Source organism: Gasterosteus aculeatus, chromosome 3, assembly GCF_964276395.1.
Source record: "Gasterosteus aculeatus chromosome 3, fGasAcu3.hap1.1, whole genome shotgun sequence".
Lineage (NCBI taxonomy): Eukaryota > Metazoa > Chordata > Actinopteri > Perciformes > Gasterosteidae > Gasterosteus > Gasterosteus aculeatus.
In genome coordinates, this window is record NC_135690.1 from 661,337 (window position 1) to 681,866 (window position 20,530).

A 20,530-nucleotide genomic window follows, 5' to 3' on the forward strand; every position below is an offset into this window, starting at 1 on the left:
GAGAGAGAGAGAGAGAGAGAGAGAGAGAGAGAGAGAGAGAGAGAGAGAGAGAGAGAGGGAGGGAGGGAGGGAGGGAGGGGGAGAGAGGGGCGTTGGTGGCATGGGTGTAGCGTGGGAACAACACACAATTGATGATGGGGCAAAAAAAGGCATTTATCATCGGATGTTTTCTACACGTAACGTCTCCTTCTTGCTAGAAAAAATAATATAACAGTAAAAGATAACGAAATCATGGATGATATGCACACATGAAAATGGGGGAAATCAATGGAGATGCAATTAAAAAGGGCGGATTACGTGTTTGTGCAGTGATGTGTGATAAGACGAGGAATCTGATCCGTATTGTTTCGCAGAGGAAACAACAAGACGTCCCGAAACAAACAGGATGAAACGCGATGAGGCTTCGACCGTCATGAATGAATGAATCACCCTGAGTGAATCCCACCTGCGGCGGCGCGCCACTAGATGGCGCTCCTGAGCCACACGCGTCCCTCCGACCTCACGTCGCGCGCGCGTCTCTCGCGGCGGGCTTTGCGACAGCGCGGCGCCTTTACGGCCGCGCGGGATATATTGCAGCCACAGACCTAAACGAGCGAACTGCGTGACTTTCTGCTCCGCCAAGTGTGGGAATCGTCGAGCCGGGGAACCGCTGGATAAAGTTACCAAGGCGAGGCCAAAGACGCGTAATTCACCGCTCCTGTTTCCGGGATGAGCGACTTGTTCCTGTTTGTGGAACCGAGAGCGGTTACGATACATTCACGACGCTGCCAGTTATATTAACGTAAAGTGTGTTACTTTAAAGACTACGCAACATTCAGCTAAAGTTAGCTTCGTGGTGTAAAAGTAACTGGTTGACTGGGAAGAGAATTGTGTTCAAGTCCCTTTTTAAAGAAAACCATCAAACATCGAGTGCAACGCGGCCGTAGCGCTTTGCGGGTTTCCAGGCTTTAGACGCAGCCCGTCAAACCTGTTACGTTTTGTCAGCTTGTAGAAACCTCGCACGGAATTACTTAACTTCAACCTAACGTTGGCATCGTGTTCAGATGTTCCCTTCCTACAAAGTAGCATGCTAGCCTCTCACGAGCTTCAATAAAACGTGTATTCCGTTAAACGTAAGGGGGGAAACGGTGATCATTCGGTGAGTTTTGCCCGTTTCCTGCGTTGAGTCGCATGCGTGACCTCCTCGTGCTGCTGGACAAACACACGCATCACGGCTCCGATCGCATAAACACGTGACGCGTGTATGTTTGATAATTCACGCACAAACGTGCAACAGGTCACGCGCGCACGGACCCACTTCGTCGCAGTCCTGGTGTGGAAAGCTGTGCTTTTTCTTACACTTCATTCCTAATGAAATACACGAGGGATCCGAGGGTTCTGTGGCTCATCACGGTTTGTCTGCACAACGCACGTTTGTGAAAAAGGAAGGCTTGATTGGTCATCTTCGTATTAAGTACAGAAGTTCACTGCACACTGTAAACGAACTAGTTGGTGAGAAGAATGTTATAATCCATCTTCATTTCGTGCCTTTCATGTGTTCTTTGGTTCCTCCTTCAAGGACCTGGACGATGCTTCTCCGAAATCGAGCTGTGTTTGCGCGCGGCCTCCGCGTATGCTCGACTCGCCTGATGAAAGGGCCGGCGGTGGTCGCAGCGAGACCCATCTCAGGTATTATGCCGGCTTGCTGCTGTGTCTTGGACTTGGCTTTAGTAGGCACATTGTTCTACTGTTAAACCTGCTGAAACGTCTGGATCGGCTATGAAGGACAACGGGCCGAACTGATATCAGATTCTAATCCGTGCATTGCTGGTGGAAAATGAACAATTTTAACAGAAATCTTGATCCCCTTTGTCCCCTTCCTTCTATTTTCTCAGACATGTCTGAATTCCGCAAGGTCTTCTCCAACGCCAAACACATAGCTATCATCACCGGGGCCGGCGTGAGCGCAGAGAGCGGCGTGCCGACCTTCAGGGGGGAGAACGAGAAGTGGAGGAAGTGGCTATCTCAGGTAATTCATTCAGAGGCAAAACACAGTTGTGCGTGGTGGTTGTTTCTTATTTAGGTCTTTAGTTTTGTCTTTGGTCTGACATCCAGCTGTGGAGTGGGTGCATTTAGTGTTTACGTAATACATCTTCGTAGCCCAGTGGATTTATCTTTAGAGAGAAGCCGCGTTTGTTGCATAATGCGGTTTCTTGTCGTGGGCTGCAGCGAGACTTCCCTCCGGGAGGGAATCCAAAATAGGCTCCTACAAAAAAACAAAAAGCTCTCCCTCCTAAATCACACTATTTAAAGCCAATGTCTCTTGCCTTTCACTATCTGTCCAATTCTTGCCTCCTGGATATTTCTGGTCTTTTGCTCTTGAGTTTTGACCCGACCCGCGTCGATGCCTCCACAGGACCTGGCCACGCCGGAGGCCTTCTCTCGGACCCCGTCTCGGGTGTGGGAGTTCTACCATTACCGAAGGGAGATGGCCTTGAACAAGAAGCCCAGCGCGGCCCATCTGGCCATAGCCGAGTGCGAGGCCCGGCTGAGCAAGCAGGGACGCTCCGTGGTCGTCATCACCCAGTCCATAGACGACCTCCACCGGCAGGCCGGGTCCAAACACGTGCTGAAGGTCCACGGTGAGGGGCGGCGGGACGGAACTACGGGGGAAAAAAATATCTACAAACTAATGTGCTTTTAATTTATTTGTTCAATGTCTTGAGTTTGTTGCCATCTAGAGACGGGATTCCTCCGGCAGGACGGAACGAAGAGGGTCTGTTGTGGATTAGTGAAGTAAATCATCACTGAAATCCTAAAGCAGCGATTACTGCAAACTAAAACAGGATATCCTCTTCTCCTGATCACGGAAACATTCAGTGGTTCATATTTGTTGGTCTTTCAAACAACCGGTCGGCCCACAGCTACTCACTAATTCCATGTCGGTAGACCACCGCTGAGAAGTGTTGATCCCGTCATTCCCGTGTTCACAGCACCGTTTGTGTTTGTTTGCAACCAGTGCATTGGGTGCTTCAAGTGCTTGATTGTCTTTGCTAAAGTCTGGCTTCAATTTAAGACCAAACCGTCCCAGTCAATAGGTTGGGTAGAGGGGGGGTTTGTGTCACTCGGGTGGACAAACAGCTGTGTTTTCTGTGCGTGACGAACTGCAGGCAATCTGATGGAGACCCGCTGTGTGAGCTGTGGACATGTGAGCGTGAACAGGCGAAGCCCAATATGTGCTGCCCTGAAGGACAAAGGGTAAAAGGCAGCGCGCACACACACACACACACACACACACACACACACACACACACACACACACACACACACACACAGGAAACGTGTCATTTAAGCCACTGTGTTTGCTCTCTGAATGTGCAGCTCACCTGATCCAGATGTTGCTGATGCCCAGATTCCTGTGGATAAACTGCCACGGTAGGAACACAGTCGCCTCATATTAATAACACGGGGTTACGAAGCCGTTTGTGCTGCTTTGCTGATACACACTACGCAGAGTTTTCCTTCCATTTGACAGAGGCTGGAGGCGCTGTGGTCTTTGCGTTCTGCATGGCTCCAGTGACGCGTGTCTCTCTACTTCTACATACATTTACAGGAGCATTGTGCAAATAGCAGGAGATTTGTACTGAAATAGTTTTGTGTGCGGCAGTTTTTTGTGAAAAAATGTTCTCCTTGTAAAAAGCAGGTTAAACACCAAACACTGACTTTACAGAAGCTGTTAGAGACAAACGGCCTCTACTGACGCCTTTAACCGTCCCAGACGGTGTGAAGAGGAACAGGCACATTCTGGTGATTTATGTCTTTAGAAGACCAACTTCTGGAATAACCAGCTCAGCCTGCAGACCCGTGACCCCGAGAGGTGGATGACAATGAATGGCCACTTTATATATCAGTGCCGTCAAGCCATTAAAATATTTAATTACGATTAATCACATTTCTGTCATAGTTAACTCAAAATGTATCATCATTTTTGTAAATGTTTTATTGAAAAGCAACATGGCCAAACAGGGCTTTAAGTTATAAAGTGCACATTTCAAGTAAACAAGGACTCCGCCTGTAGTGCAGTTAAATCATGGTTAATATTTTCTTCTTTTCAAGTTTGATGTTCACAGCAGGCCTCTTATTTCAGAAACAGTTGTGAAAACAACCTTTGAGAAGGTGCTGATGCTGCCGCTGCTACCAAGTACTTGCAAGGTGGCTCATTCTGCTGGGTGCCCTCTTTTAAAAAATTCAAAATAGAATATATATTTAAAATCCTTTATAAATCTCATGCCCTGGCTGGCTCCGTTACTGCAGTGTTAAACGCTGGTACTGTAGCATTTATTTACCTACAATTACTCTAATCGCTACATCTCTATTCTACGAGCAAACTCTTCAGAAGAGCAATTAGATCTCTATGCTTGTGGGATCTGAACCACCGACTTCACCCTCCGCCAGCTTTGCTTTGAGCTTCTGCTGACCTGCTGCACCGTCCTGCTTTAAGCCTCCATCTACCCCCCCCCCCCCCCACCACCACCTGTTGCCACTCTTGCGTCGGGGCCACTTGTTCAGTGATGAGCGCAGAACGACACCATTAACCGACTGAGGGCCGCTTGGTTCGCTGTGTCAAGGTGCGGCGAAAGCGACTGCCGCGGCCTGCTGAGGCCCAACGTGGTGTTCTTTGGAGAGACTCTGGACTCCCACATCCTGACCAAGGTGGAAAAAGAGATGGAGACCTGTGACCTCTGCCTGGTGGTGAGTCCTCATCGGTTTGACGTCGGAATCTCTTTCTGAAAGATTCCGACCTGAAATGCAAGGCTGAGCAGTGGTGTCATCGCGGCGTGTTGTTCACCTATAGGTGGGCACGTCGTCGATCGTGTACCCGGCAGCCATGTTTGGCCCCCAGATTGCATCCAGGGGCGTCCCAGTGGCGGAATTTAACATGAATATTACCCCAAAATCCGAGTACTTCACGTAAGTACAACAAGACACAACGGCCACCTGGCCATCCAATGGATGAAGTCCAGCCAGTTATGAAGCACGAGCTGATGATATCTTGATATTTGGTGCCATCCACTGGCAGCGTGAGTAACGTCCAGGCCTCTGAAGCAGCGCGTGATCCTCCTCCTGTTCACCGAGTAGATGTGTGTGTTCTTGTTTTTTCTAGGTACCATTTCCAGGGTCCATGTGGAACTACGCTGCCTCCAGCTTTGGCGCCACACGAGTCCGAGGCTCTTTAAGAGGCTGTTTGTAACGAGACTGACTCGACAAACCATCGTCTACAGACCGACGTCATCCAAGCGCTTGTCTTATCAGTCGTGCTGTTGAGGGAGTGTTTTCTTTCAACACTTGTGGATCATCTTCTACTTGAATTTGCTGTGCCGCTCAATAAACTGGAAATGGGATTGTTTTAAGTTTGACATGTTGGTTGCTTTCAGTCTGAGGCAGTAGTTGTGCAGCTTTTTTACAAAAAGCATTGCACTGTGCATGCAGCTGCTGGCAAAGGATGATCTTGTTATTCCACACGCATATTGTGTGTTCGATGCTGGTGACGGATTATAATGCTTTGCTTCACATCGGAACATATTGCTACTGTTGCCGGCGGAAAATATTCCCTCTCTGTCTCCCCCAAATGAACCGATGAACACGGCGTAACATAATCTTGTGCCATTTGAAGCTGTTTACACAACCTTGACCAAATCGCTTTGCACTTCAGGTGTGAATCCAGCGATGTTACACAGGTGTAGCTGTCTTCTGACCGAGGACACAGAGGACACGCGGTCCCTTCATTACCAGCCTGATTCAGCTATACTTCCGTTTCCTGCTGCTTCCTCGTGTTTGTTATCAGTATCACTTGTCATGGGTTTTTCTTTTTTACATTAATGTCAGTTTTCTATGTACTGGTGTTTAACAGCTGCAGTTGTAAATTCTCTAAAAGTGAATTCAATCATTCAATTATGTTTTTTTTTTTTAAACAACCTTTTCTGCCTGTAAACATCACTCACAGTTTATGATAATGAATACTGCCTATGAAAATATGTCTAATGTAATTATTAAAACACTAAATGCACGTTTGCACTTCCTGTGTCTTCTTAACTGTGTGTGTGTGTGTGTTTGTTCCCTAAACGGACAGTAGAGGCCGGCATGCAGCCTTCTATCCCAGCTGCAGATGGCACAGTGACTGACTGAGGGGCCCGGGGCCGCCGGGGGCCTGATTGGTAAAACGGTACCGACTTCAACCGCAATGCTGCTGAGAATGGAAGCAGCTTGAAGAGCGGACACACACACACACACACACACATGTCTGTGGACGTGGATCCACACACACACTTTCTATGCTTTATTTATCATACAGTGTTTACCTGCCATGTTACCTTAAATAAACCTCGGACCACCGGTTCAACCAAACCACTTATCCACTGATTCATCAGAATCGCCCCTTCCCGAGGTAAAGGGGCAAAGATGACACATATTCGTTCTCTCCATTCTTTGTATCGGAGGAGTCACCCGGAGCTCATCCCACGTTCGTTCCGTCTTCACGGAGGCCGCCTCACCATGTGCCTGTTGGCTCGACACTCTGCATCCAAATCAAATCCTTCAGTCTGAGCACAAAGTACGTCCATCTGTCAACCGGTGTTATCGCCTCATCAGCGTCGTGGTCGTGATTAGATTTCCTCATTTCCTCTTCTGTTCCCGCTGCGCTTCCCCTTGGAGGAGCGCGTCCCGTTTGTCACCGGGAGGAACATCAGCCGTCCCACACGCTCACATCTGGAGCTGGAGCCGACAGCTCCTCTCCCGGGTCCTGCGGCTCATCCACGAATGAATCCGTGACGGCGGAGAGGTTTCCTCTCCGACCCCAAAGCCGCCGGGTGAACCGACCCATCGGCGCTCCACTAACACGCCTGTTTCCTCCAACGAGGCTTTTAACACCAGCGTGTGTGTGTGATCTTTGACTTACTGTGCCAGAGTGGTAGTGATGGCCAGCAGGGTGTGTGTGTGTGCGGCTCATCACACAGACGCACACACACACAGCCTGCCGCTGTCCGTTATGGCCAATTAGCGACACATTTGTGGATCATCATTGAAGAATTGAACGTGGAGTTTGAGGCTGGTTTAAATCCTAAGCACCTGGCGAGAGAACGAAGGGCTTATCGGGTCAGACGTCATCGTGACAAAAACAACAGCAGTTGCTGCTGAAGAAGAAGAAGCGCGGATGCTGCGAGGCATCGGTTACATCACAGTGTTCCTTCATTACAAGAAGAGCAGCCGCTTCATTTGCTCCTTTTGTTCCCGATGATGATGATGATGATGATGATGATGATGAGTGAATGTACTTGGAATTTTGGTTAAAATGTACAGATTGTACACAAAGTTGGTATATATCAATCTGTCTGGATCAGAATGAATTAGTTTATTTTCATGTGGTTTTGTTCTTCTTTTTGTTGTTGTGAATGTTGCATACAACAGATAATAACCAAACAAAAAATAAATGTTAAATATGTGCTTTAATCAATTGACGAGCTTCCAAAAAAAAGGTCATAGTGTTTAAATTTGGCTGCATGGTTTAAGGTAAAAACAGAACTACACTAACTTAGGTATGTTCTACTTATAGCAACTGTTAATTCACAACACTATGAATGTGTGCAAGCAAAGACACACACACACACACACACACACACACAGACACACACACACACAGACACACACACACAGAGCTAGCAACCCATACTTATCTTCTCTTCTCAAACTTTCCTTGAACTCATTGCGTTTAGCAGACTTTGCTTCGACACCAAAAGGTTTGCGGCTAATTGCTCCGTTGCCGTGGTGACCGTCACGTCGATGGCGCCGGTCACCCTGCCCTTAGGACCGCCCGGTCCTTCCCATGCTTTAACTAGTTATTCCCCACAATGGGATGTAAGACAAACAAGATGCGAGAAAAAGGGCGTTATAGACCCTCCCCCCCCCCACACACACACACACCTCCTCCCCCAACCTGCATCCTGCTGAGGCGGCCTGATGGCGGCTGTTGTTTGAGGCTCAGGTGCAGGCTAATCTGCTCTAACTCTGCACTAATTAGGATCAAGGCCAGCGGCCCTTTTCTGCCGGTTATTGATTGAAAGGTATTTTTCTCCTACGGGAACAGTCAAACATAAGAGGACCCCCCCCCACACACACACACTCCCTGCCCGCTGAATGGTGTTTGTGTCTTTGAAATTCAATATCCACTTCCCATTCAACATCAGGCCTTTCCAAGTGTTGGCGAGTGTCATCAGTGGCGCCTCCAAACAGCGCGGCTCCGTGTCCGCTTGCTCCCTGGATCGGTACTCGTTACCTGACCCCATCTGACCCGCTCAATAGACGTCTGTTCCACCGCTCTGTGACATGCACTGTTCCTAATGCTGTTTCCACTCACGCAGTGCCGAGGTCTCGGTTCTGAGGAGTTTAACTCGTTCAGATTGTGGAGGTTTAAGCATTTAGCCAAACGAAGATAAAACCCAAATGAATGGTAGAATATGATGTCCGACGCGTGCTTTACATATGTATGACACGCACAGTTTTCTATTTGATCAGCCCACTCATTTCTTGAAAACTTATCCACGCTGCAAACTGGATGAATAAAGGACTTAGACGTGTTTCCTCGTTTAATTAAGGACTTTAGTGCTTCAGGGGAAATTTACAGCTCTGCGCGGTTTAAATATGCACTTAAATACCGAGTAGTCAGATAAATACAAGTGTGTGATTTGGGTCCACTTTGGTAGTCTGGTCCCCATGACCAGAATTCTTATCACGAGTTTAGTTTTTTAGTTTGTAGGTGCTGTTATGTTATGTGAAAAGGTAGAACGTGCACCTTCTCTCCCCCTCTCTCTCTGTCTCCCTCTCTCTCCCCCCCCCCCCCCCCCCCCCTCCCTCTCCCCCTCCCTCTCGGTGGGCACGTGATGGAGGAAGGAGGGGACGAGGCACATGGAGTGGACGCAGACAAACAAACACACTCGCACGTTGCCTCTCCCGGATTACATGAACTATCAGAAGCTTTCAGAAGCTTTGGGAACGGGGGGGTGTTGCTCTTGAATCTCAGGCCCTGAAGGCTATTGATCCACCATAAGCTTGCACACAGACACGTGGGTTACTTCTTGTTTTTGTAAACAAGGCTTTGACCTTGCGTCTTCCTTTTTACGCGTTTAGAGGTGCGGGAACCTTCTCTGGATTCAAACTACAGTTTAAAGTCCCTGAAGTAGCGCCGATGTGTCTTCGTCACGAGGACTGAGATGATGGACAAGAAGCATTTAAACAGTAATCCACAGCAAAGTACCAACGCCGCGAAGAAGAAACTCCTCTGGGACTTTCTTTTCACAATCTCATTTTCCATCACGGTGTGCGCAGTCGAGACAAATGCGTCCAGCTGTTAGGCCCTTTATCGTTGCTGATGACAGGGGAAGGTTAGAGGGGCGGCGTGGTCCGTAAGACAAGAGGCGCTGAACGAGTCCCTCAGACGTGTAAGTTGATAAGCGAAAGGTTGCGGTCAGCGAGCTGTCATGGGGAAAAGCGGGATTTCATATTTATTGTTCAGGGAACCGCCGCCGCCGCCAAAGGGAAGCAGGTTCTGTTTCTAGCTGGTGAAGCAAATCTAGCTTTTTACTGAGGTATACTTCAAGCAGCAAGGTGTTTTTTCATGCAGACTTTGCCTCCAGCTCTTCAGTTTAACCGTTGACATATAATATTAGGAGGGAACATTGCTGAGTATTTTAGAAGGAATCCAAAATCAACCGTGTATTTCCAATAATCAGCCCTTGACACCGGCTCCCAAGATGGTGGCGGCTAACGGAGCTAACGGGGCCCAAAGCGCTGACAGTGCAAACACAGGAGACCTGGGCAGCGTTATCAGCGGTAACGGCCACGTGAGCGGAATGAGCAGCTAACCGGCACACTAGCATACGATAAAGGTCGCGCGAGGTCGGTCCGGCAACGTAAACAAGTCAAAGAGAGAGTCGGATAAGGACTTCATTCTCTGCCCGTAGGCGTTACTCCACCAATCGTTGAACAGATCATTTATTTTTGTTCCAGTGAACTTGCTGAGACAGAACTGAGAAGCGCATCAACAGAACGTATCGTTTTAACGAGTTTCTGCCTTCATCTGGAACGTTGGACGTGTTCTGTAGGAGGGAAAATGAAGTGTAAGCTTGTGGATCTTTTCCCCGAGTCCAGTTTTGATTTGGTAATTATGTGTGCATTACATTTCCAGCCCTGACAGATGGAGCTCTGCAGTCTCCCGCTCAAGGCTGGAATGGGACTCATTTATTTTAAGTTTATGTGAAAATAGCTGACTTGTGGCCGACTTTCATTCATTCTTTCTGTTCTATTTCACAAGTAACGGGAAATAGATAAATACATCACCATGTTCTGAACGTAAAATCTAATTTGTATGAATAAAGCTCTCATTCCTCATAGTGTTCCCCATCATTTCTTATGCTTCCGAGACAGCAACGTTTCTCAACCGGAGCAGCACACCTGACTGAAAAAAGGTGTTCTGTTTCTCAGCACATTTTAATTAAGGCTGACATTAGCTAACTCACAACACTGCCCGTCCCTCTTGGGCCCGGCTTGGCTGTTTCATTTGCTGGTGTTAAGCCAATGCGTCCGTGATTATAGGAGCAGTAATGCCTCATCTGGACACCGGTGGGACTCGTCTTCTGTTATCATCACAGATGATGACTTGACGACAGCGAGTGTTCAGACGGAGGCAGCAGCTCTGAGGACTACCGGACCCATGCTGTGCGACTTTGTGTTTGTGTAGTGCAGGTTGACTGACCTCCCGCTGCTGGAGAACTAAAAGCTGAGTATGTCTCTTTGTGAGGGGGGAACGAGACGTCTCTCACTGCTCAAGCGACACATCAGAGGGAGTCGACCAAAGGCCCAACGCGAGACAAATTTGGTAGAAAGCGAGATTCTTTATGTGCATCAGCCTTTGGAACGAGGCTGTGGAGCTTCCATGTGGCTGTTGAGTCATCAAGCTGTTATTCAAACAACATTATTTTGCAATGTAAATATGTCAGACACATAATCATCTGATGAGCGCCACTTCAGACGTTCAGCTGTTTTATGTCTTTCAGTTTCAAGAGTCTTTTTCAATGTGTAATGAAAGAGCACGAGACAGAAATAGACAGGCTGAGGAAGTGGGGAGACGTTGTTTTGGCAGAGAAGTGCGCAGCGCAGAGGCGGGCCGCCGTCTCCTTGTCCGCCGTCTCCTTGTCCGCCGTCTCCCTGTCCGCCGTCTCCTTGTCCGCCGTCTCCTTGTCCGCCGTCTCCTTGTCCGCCACCCTTGGAGTGCTGAACTCCCACAAGACCTCTCTTTGTTCTCAGAAGATGAGTCTGATCGCGCACTCACACCCGAGGCCATCAAAAGCCGAGCAAAATGACATTTTTGTCTTGCACGACCCCTCTGCCCCCCCCCCCCTCCACCATGTTTCCAATGTGCCAAGAGGGCCCCTCTGGAAATAAACAATAATAATAAATAAAATATCACATGAAGGCAAAGAAAGCATCCGTCAATCTAAATTCAAAGTCAAAATCAGCTCCAATCGACCGGACGTACAGAAGAGTTGAAAACTGATTCTCTCACCAGTCCAACACTTAAGTCCATCCATCCATCCATTGTCAAACCGCTTATCCTGCACACAGGGTCGCGGGGGGGCTGGAGTGCATCCCAGCCAACTTCGGGCGATAGACAGGGTACATCCTGGATTGGTCGCCAGCCAATCGCAGGGCAACACAGAGACACACAACCATTCACACTCACATTCACACATCTACGGGCAATTTAAAGTCCCCAATTGACCTGATCCCCAGAGCATGTCTTTGGACTGTGGGAGGAAGCCGGAGAACCCGGAGAGAACCCACGCAGACACGGGGAGAACATGCAGACTCCACACAGAAAGGCCACTGGGTGGAATCGAACCCAGGACCTTCTTGCTGTGAGGCGACAGTGCTAACTACCGCGCCACCGTGCCGCCCCCAACACTTAAGTGACACAGAAAATAATTATAATGAAGTGAAAAAAATAGAAATAACATTTAGACAACATATATATTTAGGACAACCAATCCTGTATTCATCCTGCAGGTAAAACAACAACTGGCCTGTTCAGGTACATCAATGGCAAACTGAATGTCAGCTGTTCATCTTGTTTGTGTGCACAGTTTGACATTTGCATCAAAGGAATGTGGGATGTCTTATAAAATAGAAAAACGGCCCCACTGATTACTGAGATTCATTTAGGAGGTGTCCTTCTGCACGAGGAATATAAGGAACAATTGATCAGGGCGATGGCGGAAGATCAATGCCAGATTAATTACACTCGAGTCAACAGACCATCAATGCCAACGCTGTTTTGTCCCTTTTGCATGTCCCTTCGGACTCGTTAAAGCGACCACGTCACTGACTAACTGCAGCAGCGTTAGTGTGCCAGCCGATAGACAGTGACAACAGGGAAACTCTGACACAAGATCAGCCGGAGAGCGACGGGTCCGGTTCAGGGTCCCTCCTCTGAGAGGGGCAGCGAAGGCCCCGCGGACACGACAATGTCCCAACAGAACATCTAGTGTGGCCACAAGCGTTTTGAAGAGGAACTAATGATACGTTTCATTACAGATTCAATAGATTGAGTAGTTGCTTACACCAAGTGAGATGATAATGTTCCAAAAAGCAAAGCAGTTTTCAGCAGTTTTCAATCGAAGCTCATAACACGGGCTAATGGGGTAATCTCCCAATCGTTTCAGGTATGACACGGCATCGACTGGCTCAAGCTTTTTGAACTCAGCTCTTTTTAAATATCTTATTTCATGTGGAGCGCAGTTGTCTTTAAATTTGGTCGGCGGCCGAGGAAGATGCACATCGACAGAGGAGGCAACAGAAGGCACGCCAGTGTCCTACTAGCACGGTGGAGTGCTGGACTTTGGCGAGGGCCGTCCATCTGTCACTTTCTCACACCCTGCCTGGCACGGACGGGCCATGGCGACGGCAGCCCTGTGATGGATGACTAATCTTCCCCTGGTAATGAATGAGGCGCAGCCCCCTGAATGCCAAGAAGGTGCCGATGGTGAGGGTGGCTGCCTCGCTGGCAGCGCAAAATACCATTAAAGAAATCATAGGATGAATGGCATGCAAGCATGTTATCCCTCATGTATGTGCCAACCAAACACAGTAGAGCTGCCAGCCCACATGAGCCGGGAGAATTTCATGAATCACCGGCGGAAAGCATTGGCTACTACAGTTTTAATTCAGCATCTCCCCTTCCTCCTTTTGTGCTTTTGTGTGTGAGTGGGGGAGACTCAGAAAGCAAGAGCATAAATGGATCAATTTATGCTAAAAACGAAAAAGAAACATATATATTGCGCAGTCTCTAATGGAGAAAACGTGTCATGATGTGTAGGTGGAACAGAAAAGGCCATTGTGGATGATGTACTGCTCTGTCACACTAGCTCTGCAGCCGCACCAGTCACATCGTCCTGACTGTGTTGAGTGGCTGAGACCTGTCTTATCTACACCTCATAATGCGCAGGCGTGATCCTATCTGAGCCTTGCAACAAAAAAAAAAAAAGAAGAAAGAAGCTTTTACCATCTCAACTACACGTCGTGTGCGCTGCTCTTCGCGTGGCGCTCAAACGACTGCTAAAGAAAATATACAGAGATATCCATATTTTTGCAGGTTGCATGGAAAATACCGCCGGGACATGAAGGTGTCACTCGTAGCGGATCTCTCCTCCGAGCAACACTGTTCAACCTGTGGATAGTGTGGAGCGCGGCCACCGGCCAGCTCTCCGGTTATATCTGGGACGCTCTGCCCGCAGCCGGCTGTCCTGTGCGCGTCTCTCCCCCCCTCCAGCCCCCCCCCCCCCCCCAAACCCCTCCACCCACCCCCCTGCGGTCTGCGTCGGTGTGGGATCCGCTCTTCCGTTCGACCCGAGCCGTGAGCAGGTATTCAGTTTATGAATGGCACTGACATGGAGGAAATACCGTTTCAGAAAGTCAAAACCAGGCGGAAGAGAAGTCGCTGTCGGACGGGCGTCCCCTTGACCACCATCGCGTGCGAGGACGAGTTCGACTGCAAGGAGCTCGAGTCCCTCTTCCAGAACTACAACCTGAAGCTGGAGCAGACGTCCACTCTCAAAGCCCTGGCCGTGCTCATCTTCATGTCCTCGACGCTGACCGTGGTGGAGTTGCTGTCCGGACCCAGCCTCACAATCTCCAAGGGGTCCCATCCGGTCCACTGTGTCGTCTTCGTCTCCCTGTTCATCGTGACGAACGTCAAGTACCTGCAGGTGACTCAGCTCCAACAGATCGTCAACCTGGCGCTGCTCTTCGGCTTCACTTTCTCCTTCCTCTGCTGTCCCTTCTCGCTGGGCGCGATGGGCATGGAGCCGCCGACGTCCCCGGAGCAGGGCGTGTGGCAGCTCATCCTGGTCACCTTCGTCGCCTACGCGCTCCTACCGGTGCGGACGCTGCTGGCGGTCGTGTTTGGAATAATGGTCTCCATCTCGCATTTGATTGTGACCGCCACTTCTGTCACGGCGAAAACGCAGAAACTGTGGAGAACGGTGCGTATTTTACCTCTGAATACAACGTGTGCTCTAATCCCGCCGCGCTGTCGGCTCTGGTTTGTGTGCGTGTGTGATGTGGAGTTCAGCACCGAGGACAGCTCCCCGCGGTGGCTCAGGGGTTTGATAAAAACAGTGTAGTTCTGAAACATTAAGAGCAACAAAAACATAATTTGAATAAGTGTAGGTCTCGGTTACAACCCCCCTCCCCCCACGTTCCCTGCCCCCCCTCCACAAACCAAAAACCTAACTCATGGCAGCTCAGCCGCGGAGCTGCAAGAAGACTCCATCCAGTGGAAAAGCACGCAAGTGAAAGCTGTGAGTGTTACTGGTTAGTCACTTTTTTTAACCTTCACCCCTTGAAGTAAGTTAAGGATCATTTACAGAGGTTGAGAAATAGTGATGTACTGTAGCCGTGGTGACGCACCCGTAGGCCCCGAAAAGAAAAACAAACAAGGAGAGGAAGAAAAATAAATGAGCCAAACGGTCTGCTGGTCCATGACTGGTTCCCCGGGGATGTGATTCAGGCCCAAAGGAACCACCTGGGAATGAAGAACCAGAGTGACATCCTGCTAGCACAAGAAATAGGGCAAACAGCAGGCCACACACACACACACACACACACACACACACACACACACACACACCACTATATGCTTCAGTCGCGGTAAAAGAGGGCACAGACATGTTTTTCCCGTGCCGAAATAGAAATCGGTGCACCAGCTCTCTGTGTGTTCATTTCGTTGGATCTTTTTTCTCCCCGTTTCTTTCTACCCCGTCACAATGCTCAGCCTTCTGACTGACTGTCATCAGGGGTGAGGAGAGAAGAGATGTAACATCAGTCAAACCCCTCCAGGGGTGGTGGTGGAGGTGGAGGTGGTGGAGGTTGAACAAGTCTGCCTCCTTTGTGGAGTATGTGATACAAAGAGTGTGCGTTTGGTAGGAAAGATAATTGAGACGTGATCAGTTCATGACGACAATGTATTTGCGGGGGGGGGGTTGTTTCCGCCTGCGTAAAGGCTGTACGATACCTGCATTGCCATGTGAAGGGCACAGCTAGCTGTACTACCAGAGATGGCTAATCCATTAAGCTTAGAGATGAGCTGTGTGGTGTGACCCCGCGTGGCTCTGGGCCTGAACGGGTCACCCACCTCGGCCCCCGGCCCCCAGCCGGCCCTCATTCTACCTGAAATATCTTATTACGGGAGCAAGCGGGGGAAGTGAAGTGAAAAAAAAGACATTACTACTCCCCTGTATTCTTCAGCTATCACTCTTTTTCTTTTCAGTGCCACACTGTACTGGTGCAGCAGCGAGTTAGGAGTAATAAAATGTCACATGGCATTAGTTTATAACCTTGCATGTCCAGATAAAGCTCGGGTTGGACAGTGAACAAGCCTTATATTAAATCCAGAGCACATTTGTGAAATACAACTATAGTGCCGGCTATTAACAGTGTAACAAGTCCCAGAGAGTTTGTATTTTATTCCGCCGTCCCATTAACATTAAACAAAGCAGCGATAGCCTACTAATTAAACCAAAGCCGCATCGCACAATGCTACAGATTTACATAAATGGAAATGTTTAGTTTTACATATTGAATGCCGATGTAGATTTGCTTTGTAATGGTTAAGCCCATTTTTTGTTATTGGGGTTTGCCACTTTAAACAGAGGAGTGTTCTACTCATTTCAGACGTCTACATTTACTTACTGCAGTCTGCGAAGTAACTTGAGCACCTTTTGAACATGTTGATGTTTGCCAGCGCTGCTTCCAAGCACGGAGACGGACTGCTGCTTCTAAAAACTCAATCCATTATTAATTGGACCGGGAAACAAGCCTATCTGTGGCAAGTGGGTTCAATTGAGAGTACCAAGTGACAACCTAACATAGGTGTGAAATAAGTAGTTATATGTTGTCGGTGAAACTATGCTGTGGAAAACACTCATGATTAATGGTCTTGGGGGGCCATGTGAACAGATTGAGTTCCTTTAATCGTGTGAATGTACAACGACTGGCCGGGGGAACAGCTTGCTGGTGGACACTGCAGGTAGATCTCGTTTGCTTTGTTTACAGTCACGGCCGGCTGACCCAAGTCGTGGAGGAAAAAACCAACAACAAGAAATGTATTTTCTTGGTGTCCAGGACAAGGTCGAAGTAGTCAAGCAGCTGTGCGTCTGCTGTGATGGATGAACAGGAGCACGGGCTTAATGTCGGCGCCTCCTACTCCACCACCACGGAGGACAAAACGCACAGCGCGTGTTTATCCGTGTGTAAACACAAGTCTCTCAAACAGAATTAATCATGAAAACAATACAAAACCATCAAAAAAACGCAACTAATATTAAAATGAACAGATGAAAAAATGAATATCAATGTCAAAACTATCGAAAAAGGAAAGGATACTCATTTCTATGAAGAATTTACAGGACAGATTTCCATTTCACATATGTGAGTGTCCATAGTGTAGTATATGGGCCTGTTTCACTAAACATATAAGAATGTACTGTGTGGCAACACGCAGAATATCAGTCAAATCGTTCTTCAGCACACAAGGTCACAAAGCAACGCAAATCTCTTCTGGATTTCCCGAAACCGCACATGCCTTGAACAACTCATTTTAAACAGCGTGTTTCGTGATGCTTTCTGTTTTGCCTTTTCTTCTGCTTGCAGTTAGTTGCCAACACAGTGCTGTTCACTAGTGTCAACCTGTCAGGGCTGTTTGTGCGCATCCTGACAGAGCGAGCCCAGAGGAAGGCCTTCCTGCAGGCCCGCAACTGCATTGAAGAGAGGCTCCGCATGGAGGACGAGAACGAGAAACAGGTACAGGCACCTGTGCGTTGCTGAAACTATGGGTAAAATTAGATGTGCATCTATTTACTCCCCCCCTCCCGCCTCACCGCTCCTGTGCTGCGAATCATCTTGACACATTATTCGTTTTGGCTCGATTTCATACCTTTTTGTCTGGCACATTTCTTATTGCTTCTAACACTTTGTCTTAAAATAACTTTGCTGTGTTTGATTGTATAAATTGTATATTTGAACTTACTTGATCTGCTCTCTCCCTCCCATTCTGTTCACACACACACACACACACACACACACACACACACACACACACACACACACACACACACACACACACGCTCAAATGCAGGAGCGCCTGCTAATGAGTCTGTTGCCCAGAAACGTAGCTATGGAGATGAAAGAGGATTTCCTGAAGCCCCCAGAAAGGATCTTTCACAAAATCTACATCCAGCGACACGACAATGTCAGGTAGGATCCTCACATCGACAAAACACGAGCGCACACCATTCCCGCTGGTAATTAAATCCCTCTTGGATTTCTTCAACCAACGGCACTCTCAACCGTGGTATTTGGAGAAACTATATTCTCCTCATTTCTTATCTTGTTCCATTCTGTTTTATTATTATATTGCACCAATTCAAGTCAAATTCCTCCATGTGTGACAGATGTGGCAATAAATGGCTTCTGATTCGGATTCTGATGGGAGACTTTCCAGCTGCAACGGAAGAATAAAAGTTGTCCCAATGCATTATGGTGCATGCCAAGAAATAAAAGAGAACTGAATAACTTGAACAAACATGTCAAAATAACACAGAGAGCTATGAAAAGTGGTGTGATCTGACCCAACAGTGTTCTGAAGCATTAACACGGCCCCGGGCTGCAGAACTGAAACATTGAATTATTCACAGTGAATATCGAGGGTGAGCCCCCGACTCACTCGCTTGAAATCAGTCCTGATAACAAGGAAATCAAAGACGCTTTCCAATTGTTTAACACGGGTGACAAATTTTGAGGGAGAAATTATTTATGGGCTACAACGAACTAATCCAAATATGGTCATATTTTTGCTGGGCTATTGCGAATATGCCCCTGGTGCATGTGCCAACTTCTAGGCCATCATGTCTTGGCGGCCTCCAAAGGAAATAAGGCTTTCAGAGTTAAGGTGCCCACTGGAAAATATTAGACAACTCCTGGTGAGAAGGAGATTCTTCTGGCACCAGTATCCGAATGATCGTGCGATTCTGATGCTTGTAGCTATGCTAACAACCTAGAATCTGACATGGAAGGGGTGCAGGCGTTCTGATCGTCCCGCTGCTAAGCGGGTGACCTTTGTATGTTTTCAATCACACGTGCATAACAGAAAGTTGTGATGTATCAACCACAGATCTGTCCTGCAGGGCCTTGAATGGAGCAGAAATGACCTTAAAACTGCCCCAGAACATCAAATACACCTTTATACACCTGCCAGGGAGAATCTGCAGTCTGCAGTCAGTGCTTGCATTTACCCCCCCGACTCCTGCAGCTGCAGTCGGCTGCGGTTGACCGTTTGACGTTCTCCTTTTTTGTCACCTCTCTGAAATCTCCTTCCTGCCGCTGCGCCTTTCCCTTGTTTCCTTCTGTGGCGTCCTTCTCCTCCCCTCTGTGTTCTCAGAGCAGCAGGGAGGCTTGAGGAGAGGGGTTTGCTCAGCCCCAGGATTACGTTGCTACGGGGGATTAAATGCAATGGAGACTAAATTCTTGTTGCGTAACGGCGTGAGTGCGCGCGGCGGTTAAATATGGACACATCTCGGTGGGGCTCGGCTGATTGCTTCTGTGCCCTGAACTCCTTCAGATAGCGCCTCCCCTTTGAGAGCCATCTAGACTGGATGCAGACATGATTTATGTGATTTGGGTGGACCGTAATTACAAAGTAAACAGTGTGGCGCACAATGTACTCTTGGTTTTCTTCATTATGCTCTGAGACTGCAGTGTTTTATCTGATTAAAATCCCGCCACGGGGATATTGGAGCAATCACTCATGAAAAAAGGGAGCGCGCGACTCCAAAGGAACAAACCGGAAGTTTAACATAATATGTTCATAGCTCCATGTTGACATACACTTTCAATATTTGGAAGTTTATAGTATAGTAACTGATGAACATATGTATAAAAATACTCCTTGTTAGTTTTTGTTGTTTTTGTTTCCAAGTCACTGCATTTTCGTTACTTATACGATTAATAATGTGAAAATAGCAGCAACTTTTGAGCGTGCATCTTTTAACATCGCATTGCTCTTTTAATCAAAGAGCTTTCCGTCTTGTCATCCCTTATATAATGCAGTGCAATGTGCATCTTCCCCGCTCCTCCTTTAGTAATTCACTCGCACATCCAGCGTGTCTATTTCCAACATTTCATTCCACGCCCACACGTATAAAGCAAACACGGCTCGTTAAAGACAAATTCCCCCCCCAACGAAGGCATTCCCTTCACCAAATAGACCCGACGAGGCTCGCTCACACCAGCACAAAGAAGTTACACTTTATCCTTGTGAAATGTGTTGTAAGCATCCTGCGCACCCGTCTGCGTCGGCCTCTTTATTGGCCCGACGTCAGCACATCCACAGCCCACATACTTCAGCTCCGGAGGGACCCATCCACAGTTAACCCTTGAGTTGGCTGGTGTCTTCCGCTGCGTGATTAAATCCATACAGCGTCTGCCAAAATAGCATCAGTAATGCCTCCCACAGGGGGGAAATAAGAGATAATTGAGGGAATAACTTTCCGCGAATATGTGCCATCGGAGAGGAAACAATGGACGAGGGTGTGAAGGAGGTCGAATTAGACAACATTATTAGACAAGCTGTTGTTACCAGAGGAAAAATGATGTTTGGACTGAGTCGCTTGAATCATCTGAATCGTTGGGCTGTAGCTGCTGAGGCTGGAGTCAGAAGCGTGAGTTGGGGATGTGCGTTTGACTTTGAGCAGCGAGTGTGCCACGGTGATAACGGCGCAGTGGGGTCGGACTGACTCGTAGCCGTTGCCAGCAGCGCTGCAGCGTTTGTTTTGAAGGTTTTGCCGAAGGACATTGAAAATCAGATACGGGGGCTCCAAGTCTGCGATCCCTGTGCTTCTCAGTGATCCAACTCATGAAAGCACGAGTGCCTTCGAGGTCTGAGATTTCC

The 20,530-nt window shown here is 48.2% G+C and overlaps 2 protein-coding genes across 8 annotated transcripts in view; both read left to right on the plus strand.

Annotated features, from left to right (window-relative positions):
• The first annotated feature begins 476 nt into the window (after window positions 1-476).
• LOC120815879 (NAD-dependent protein deacylase sirtuin-5, mitochondrial) lies at window positions 477-6,046 on the plus strand. 6 transcript variants are annotated; one of them, XM_040170942.2, is made up of 9 exons: window positions 477-683; window positions 1,559-1,668; window positions 1,875-2,008; window positions 2,396-2,621; window positions 3,150-3,237; window positions 3,361-3,414; window positions 4,608-4,731; window positions 4,835-4,950; window positions 5,144-6,046. In XM_040170942.2, exons 2-9 carry the CDS (start codon window positions 1,569-1,571, stop codon window positions 5,214-5,216), a joined length of 915 nt encoding a protein of 304 aa, XP_040026876.1. In that variant the 5' UTR covers window positions 477-683; window positions 1,559-1,568; the 3' UTR covers window positions 5,217-6,046. The 6 variants fall into 6 exon arrangements, with proteins under 6 accessions (XP_040026876.1, XP_040026878.1, XP_040026875.1 ...); XM_040170944.2 differs by having other exon boundaries at window positions 477-667; XM_040170941.2 differs by having other exon boundaries at window positions 527-786.
• Window positions 6,047-13,535: 7,489 nt separating this feature from the next.
• LOC120816002 (adenylate cyclase type 1) overlaps window positions 13,536-20,530 on the plus strand; it is a 30,503-nt gene continuing 23,508 nt past the window's right edge. For both annotated transcript variants that reach the window (XM_040171189.2, XM_078098570.1), the window contains exons 1-3: window positions 13,536-14,567; window positions 17,236-17,385; window positions 17,720-17,838. In XM_040171189.2, coding sequence (XP_040027123.2) covers window positions 13,959-14,567; window positions 17,236-17,385; window positions 17,720-17,838 — 878 coding nt within the window. In that variant the 5' untranslated portion in view covers window positions 13,536-13,958. The remainder of the gene's footprint in view (window positions 14,568-17,235; window positions 17,386-17,719; window positions 17,839-20,530) is intronic.